Source organism: Corylus avellana, chromosome ca3 (assembly GCF_901000735.1).
Source record: "Corylus avellana chromosome ca3, CavTom2PMs-1.0".
In the NCBI taxonomy this organism is placed as follows: domain Eukaryota; kingdom Viridiplantae; phylum Streptophyta; class Magnoliopsida; order Fagales; family Betulaceae; genus Corylus; species Corylus avellana.
In genome coordinates, this window is record NC_081543.1 from 29,727,488 (window position 1) to 29,734,474 (window position 6,987).

General features: G+C 34.5%; 1 protein-coding gene across 1 annotated transcript; it reads right to left on the reverse strand.

Annotated features, from left to right (window-relative positions):
• Nucleotides 1-1,858: 1,858 nt before the first annotated feature.
• Nucleotides 1,859-5,613, reverse strand: LOC132175204 (protein cornichon homolog 4). Its single transcript, XM_059587075.1, has 4 exons — nucleotides 5,379-5,613; nucleotides 2,746-2,927; nucleotides 2,364-2,486; nucleotides 1,859-2,267 (listed from the first exon to the last, which is right to left on the reverse strand). The coding sequence occupies exons 1-4, from the start codon at nucleotides 5,448-5,450 to the stop codon at nucleotides 2,234-2,236; spliced, it is 411 nt and encodes a 136-aa protein (XP_059443058.1). The 5' UTR covers nucleotides 5,451-5,613; the 3' UTR covers nucleotides 1,859-2,233.
• Between the last annotated feature and the right edge of the window lie 1,374 nt (nucleotides 5,614-6,987).

Consider the following 6,987-nt stretch of genomic DNA (forward strand, 5'->3'; position numbering starts at 1 on the left):
ACAAGTCTACAATGTGAAAATAAAACAAAATAAAAGATTCAAAGAAAACAAGCTACACCTACAACCAACTGTTGCCTGTTGGAGCTTCCACCTAAAAGAATTATATATACATCCACCTCTGTTCGGTTGCAGAGAAACTTGAAGAAAGTGAAAGAAAATAAAAATGTTAAGCACTAAGTTTATCCATTTTGCTTTCATGGTTACCTGTAGGCTGTAGCTAGAAATTTGACTGAGATCTGCAGCCGGCTTGTTTGGCCGTCGATTCGCTCGATATTGAGGCCTAACGGAGCACCGAAGCGGTGAGAAACTGAGAAAGGGAACGGTTTTTTTCTCAGTGGGACTGGTTTATTTGCCGTCAACAGATTGGGTTGAATGGGGATGAGGGTGCGCCGTGCGGGAGAAGGGATGGGGGTGCCGGGGTGCGGGAGATTGGGTAATGCTGTAATGGGTAGGGTAGGTAAAATTGTAAAAAGGAAGAGGCTCCGCCACTGAGAATAAGGGAAATCAAACGAAATAGAAAGGAAGAAGCGTACCTGAAGAGAGGGGTTTTTGAGGGTGATGAATGGAAATATGGGTTTGATTCTGGAATTCAACGACGAAGATTGAGACTCGGATTCCTCGACAAGGCCCAACAACGTAAAAGGCAATGTTTTTTTGTTTTTTGTTTTTTGAAAGAGTGTTTTGTTGGAAACTGTTTTTTTTTTTTAGTGTTTTTCGAGAGTCTTGCTATTTGACTGCCAAGAGTCAAACAAGTGTCTGTCAAAGTCTGATGTGATTTTATTAAAATAAAAAATTATAGAAAAATCTCTCTTCCTAGTTCTGCTAGATTTTTTTTTTTTTGGTTAAATTTTTATGAGTTAATATTTAGTTTCTAATGCCTAAAATTTATTTTTGGATTTAAAACTAAAACCTAGGGTGGAAAGTTAACCCTTTAGGGATGGTATCACTTAAAATGAATTTTATCATCCTAAATTTAATGCTAATACCTCAAATTTGAATTTCTCTTTAATATCTCTCTTCTTCAATTTAAAAAAAAAAAAAAAAAAAAAAATTAAAGAAGTGTATGACGCTTGGCTGCCTTATGGCAGTCGGAAATCTCAACTCGTTTTCCGGTGAGGTTAATATTTGACGAAATTACGCCAAAAAAAAAAAAATGTATATATTTGAGGAAAGATTTATGTGGTTACGTACGTCTGCTTATTGTGAAAAATCAAAATCACAAACACATGCATGAAGAATTGATTCTTTATTTACAAAATAAATAAATAAGAAAATGAGAGTTGTCGTGTGGCCACCGTCCACCAATGGAGGAGAGGGGTCGCTGCAGCCTCCCCAATGGTCGAGATGGCCATGCAGCCACTACAATTTTATTTCAACTCTTTTTTAGTTTTTTAAAATAATAAGTTAGCTCATAGCCTCATAGCCTAAACACATATTTTGCCAAACTATCCACTATTGGGACTCTCACCAATAGTGGTATTGCCTCAAGTTGGGAATGGACTCATCAATCAGGTTGGAAGAACAATTTTCAAATGGCGTTTACAAAATGACATTTTTCCTCCAAATTAGGTTTTCTAATCTATGTGTCATTAAAATATATAATTCTCATATGTTCTTTTAATATAATTAATAGAACATATGACATCTGAACTACATATCATTCTCACATCATTTTAAAAATGTACGTGACACATGCTCTAATTTAATAAATTAAGTTGAAGAAACTTCCCGAATTCAATTTAGAAAAATCTTCGTCATTAACAAACTTTTGAGTGCATGCAGGCAGGAACTGCTCATATTTAGTGATTTGTGTTGATGAGCAGTGAAAACAACTCTACACAGATAATGCAAAAAGGGAAATGCCAAAATTGTTAACAGACCATATAACTCTAACTGTAGCTAATTACCAAAGAGAAGTAACAGTGTTACACATTCATCTCTTGCCTCATATTTTTTTCTAAATTCAACATTGAATATATGGGAGGAACAAAAGATGAAAACTGAACATTTCTCATTACCAAAAAGCACAAGGCAAAGAGAGAGAGAGTTTACAATGCCTGAAAACTGAGGCTGAAGAGATTAACTTAGTTTCAACAAATAATAAGCCTGAAATTAATTCAGTTACAACAAGGTGTTGTTAGGGGAGAGCAATTTATCTCCAATGCAACGCAAGGCAATAATAGTTTGCGGCATTGAATACCTCCAAAACAAGCTCCATAAAGTGAGCCCCCATCTAGTCATGGTCATCCAATGCAGTTAGAATCATCCTACAACAGAAGTACAAACAAGAGTCAAAATCAAGTATCAAAATCAAAACAACAAATATTGAGAAACAGCAGGCATCCATTATCCAGTAACAGTACCAAAATATGGAGAGAAAGAGGAGACAGATAAGATAGAAGAGTTTGAAAAGCCGTTGCTTCTTTTCCCAATTGAGCAGGTTGAATATCTCAGTGACATCTACCAGGTGCTGCTTTCGCAAGTACCTAATCACATGGAGGAGACATATTTAGCAAGATCATGGAACTTATAGCAAATTCTAGAGTCTCAAGACACCAAGATATGACTGCTGCAATACACCGGCAACTAGCACATGCATCGTAGCAGCTATGTGTGTGTGTGTCATTAACATTGTCAGAAACCTCAAAGGAGCTTTAAAGCAATCATCTAAAAAGTTGTTATACATTGCAAACCGAATTACATGTATTCGTCAAGACACGAAATCGAAGGAGAGAGAAAACTTACAGTCTCACATTGTAGTAAAGGTATGGAACAGACAACAGTGTCATAACCCAATGCCCAGTCACAAGATAGAATATGCATAAGACTCCTTGTAAAATGAACTCTGGTACAATCACTCTGTTTATCCGAGATGAGGAGTCATAAGGGTTGATGTAATCAAACTCTAGATCCGCCAGGCACATAAGCTGCAACAAATTTTTGAATGTCAAGTTCTATATTACATATAACTTGGGTAGAACCAGAGAAACAATGACAGAATGACAATCCAGTATGCATTACCCAAACAACTTTCTAAGTAATTCCCATAAATTTTTTTTAACAATATATAGTCAATATGTTCTATAGAAACTAATAATGTGATAGACAAATAAATTATAAAGCGGGATCATAAATAGACACAAAGAATTACATTATTCAGTTTATGACCTATGTCCACAAGATAAAGCCCAAATAACTATATTTTGCTCTTATTTCTCTTAGTGATACTTACAATATAACAAGGCTCCAATTTATAGGAAAATTATGTAGGATACATATAGATTTCTGCTGTACCTAGTTTGTAGCTAGGTGATAAGTCTTCAACTATGACTAGACTTCAACTGTAGCCAATCAACTGTGACTTTGATTCTTGAACTCCATAATATGCTCTAACACCCCGTGAAACTCAAAGTGGAAAGTTGTGGAAACTTGAGTTTGATCTTTGGTTGACGACACAGGCCTGAGATGGTTGCCGGAAACTCGGTGGAGTTGGTGGCGGCTGCCGACGGAGGTGATTGGAGTTGATAGCTTCTAAATTGGAACATCGACTGCTCTTAAACTTAGACTTTGGCGACTATAGCCAACATCGGCGAGTGTAGCCAGCATCGGCTACTATGACCAGGATTTGAACATCGGCAACTTTTTGGCTGGCATCGGTTACTTTGACGGGATTTTGACATCGGCTACTTTTAGCCGGCATCGGCTACTATGGCTAGAATTTGGACATTGGCTACTATGTTCGAAATAGGTCAACTATGGGCCTTAAATGGGCCACATGGCCAAACATATGCATGTTTGGGCAATTTTTTGTTTTTTAATAAAACAACATAAATAAAAAAGGGCTTCCATGATTGTGAAATCAATCTGAAATAGATGATGAGAAACAAAAATGAAAATTGCAATCCAGGATTGAAACGGCATTAGCCAATAGCTCTGATACCATATACAAACTAATAATAATGTGATAGACAAATAAATATAAAGCAGAATCATAAATAGACACAAAGAATTACATGGTTTGGTTTATGACCTACGTCCACTGAATAAAGCTCAAAATGTTACATTTTGCTTTTATTTTTCTTAAGTGATATTTACAATATAGCAAGGCTCCTATTTATAGGAGAATTATGTTGGATACAAATAGACTTTTACCGTACCTAGGCTGTAGCTAGGTGATAAGTCTTCAACTGTGTCTAGACTTCAATTGTCAATTGTAGTTAGGTGATAGTCTTAAACTGCAACTTTGATTCTTGAACTCTATAATATGCTCTAACATGTTCCAATACAAGATCAATTCTAGTTAAATGGAAAATTTCTTTTTCTCATTTCTTTAACAAGCAATCGCAAAACCAAATCCCAATTAACCCATGCTATGGATGAGCACCACATGACCAGCGTAACGAGTCAAGAATTTCTGAACTCCTGACTCCACCTTAATTGAGGTCTCTTAGTACTTATCCAATACTCCTAGGCCAAGAAGCCTAGTAGCTACTTTCAAATGCAACAGAACTGATGCCTATTGAAGAGAGCACGATCTTAGTTAAAAGGATGCTAATTATAGTTTTTTTTTTTCCCTCTATTTCTTTTGGATGCTATTAAACTTACAAGTTTCACCCCACTAAATTTCAGAACACATAAAAGAATTTAAAACCTTAACTTCAGTAGTTTAAGGTGAAGGTAAGATGTCGAAGAGAAGTATTTACTCCAAGGGATGTATATGTTAACAATCTAAAATATTAAGTAATATACCATGTAAAACCCCTTTATATAGGATTAAAGAGCAAGGGAAAAAAAGTATATAGAACTTTGTACTAACCAATAAACTATACTAACACATAGTTGAGTTCTAAAATCATTATGAAAACTGTGAGCTTACTTCACATACAAACCTGTATTACTAACCAAAAATAAAGAAAAAAGAGATGAACATATAAACAGCTGAACTAGTTCAAATAAAATATAACTGGGTATAATGAAGAGTGAAGACCACCAAAATATGAATGTTTAGCTGAGAAACTATACTTCTAGCATTGCCTGTAGAGTGCCCAAAACTCGTGCATCCCAATGAACAAATGGGCACAGGTGCATAGAGCTTCAAAGTGACTGATTTCATAGCAAATGCAACAAACCCAGATACTCTTTTCCAAGTCCCTCCTCATCCCCACAAGAAATAAAGAGAAAATTGATGAAACAACAAGTCCACTCACAAACATACCCAACTGAAATTCACAAAAGCCTAATCTTTACCGGAAAACTTGAAATAAAAATCCAATCTTCAAAGAATGCACTCTCGAAATAAGCATATGAACCAGGAAAAAAAAAATTTAAAATAAAAAATCCCCAAATGTCGAATAGAAAGTTTGGGTTCTGGGATTGACCTGGTAAACGACGACCACAAGAAGGGCTATGAGGACGAAGAAGGAGACGAGCCACGCATAGAGATCACCCATACCATACAAGGAGGCCGTGCAGTCGACAGCAACGCGCAACTAGTAGTTTTATAGAGGCGCCAGGTGCTGAATGCGCACGCCTTGCCGGGTTGGTGTTTTGCTGCAAATACAAGGAAGGCACCTTTAAGAGTGAACGGTGGGGAACGCGGAGTAACGAGGGTGGGGGAAAGGGATTGATTACGTTTCTTTTTTTTTCTTTTTTTTTGAGAAATGATTGATTACGTTTTTAATTCGACTACTATTTACTTATTTTCTTTTTTCTTCTAGATGCTATGACTTTTCTTTTGTCATTATTATTTCATTTTGATTTAATGTTAATTTTAAAAAAATCATATCACTTCAAAAATAAAAAGGTAACAAAAGTCATGCTTCTATTACTAATCAACTAGGAATAGAATCATTCTCAATTAGTAATTCAATCGATTGGAGACCACGTCTCATAAAACAGAGATCATTAGTTCAATTTTTTACTTTTCTTCTTATATAGACATGTCAAAATAAAAAAAATAAAAAACAAAAACAAAAAACTAAGAATAGAATCCTCGGTTTTATACTTAGGATTTAATGATGTTATATGTAACCATATAAATGGTATTATGTGATACATATGTTGATGTATCTTCATTTCAAGTAAAATATGTTTTAGGCTTTAGAACTTTCTACTTATTTATATTCGCCTATTTAGTTAGAATATTAATTAAATAACTAAATTCGTCATTTTTATCAAAGCTTTTTGTGCAATAACAATTGATTTAATGGACTGAGTTTTCTCCATTTTAATTGGATTGAAAATAAGTCATCTCATGGTTCATATTATCTTTTATATATCTAATGGTATATTACTATATTATATGTTGTCACTTGGTAAATATATTATTACGTTTTTTAAATAATATGATAGTCTATATACACACGATTAAATACAATAGAATAAAATATGAACCATAAAATTAGTTTCCTACATTAATCCTCATTCCTTATTTAATATGATATGCAGCAAAAACTCCTACTTCAAATCATGACTTGACTGCACAGTTTAGCACGTTTCAATAGAATATTACGCGTTCAAAACTAGAATTTATAATTAATAGCATGAAAGGTTCAGTGTATTATCCTTTGGGACGCTAAAATAGTAAAATGGCTCACGGTTGATAAGTCCAAACACAAGAGACAAGAGCTAAATTCGAAAATGACAAAAAGTGTTGCCATTTTGAATGTAGTATAGGGTCAACCGTTGATTTATCCCAAAAATCAAATAATAGGACAAAAATACTAAAATACCGTCAAGGTAGTTGGGGGTCTTCTTCAAAGCAATTTATACATTTAGATAAAGACGGTACGAATTCGGTTTCTTCCAATGAAATTTCCCATTTTTAATTAGAATAAGGGTCAAATACCTAATTCTCTCTTAAGGTTTTAGCACTTTATTTTTTGTCCCTTAGGGTTTCATTTGGATCAGATGGATTACATGTGATTTTAATAAAGACAAAAATAGTATCTTCATTAAAATTCTGTCTAAAACTTAACTGAACACCAC

What these genes read in the sequence shown, in the direction of transcription:
- LOC132175204 (XM_059587075.1), bottom strand. Translation starts at nt 5,450, where the DNA reads ATGGGTGATCTCTATGCGTGGCTCGTCTCCTTCTTCGTCCTCATAGCC. An exon ending in TTGTGGTCGTCGTTTACCAG is followed by an intron (nt 2,928 to 5,378) that starts GTCAATCCCAGA and finishes AATTTGTTGCAG; the next exon opens with CTTATGTGCCTGGCGGATCT. An exon ending in CTCTTTCTCTCCATATTTTG is followed by an intron (nt 2,268 to 2,363) that starts GTACTGTTACTG and finishes CTTCTGTTGTAG; the next exon opens with GATGATTCTAACTGCATTGG.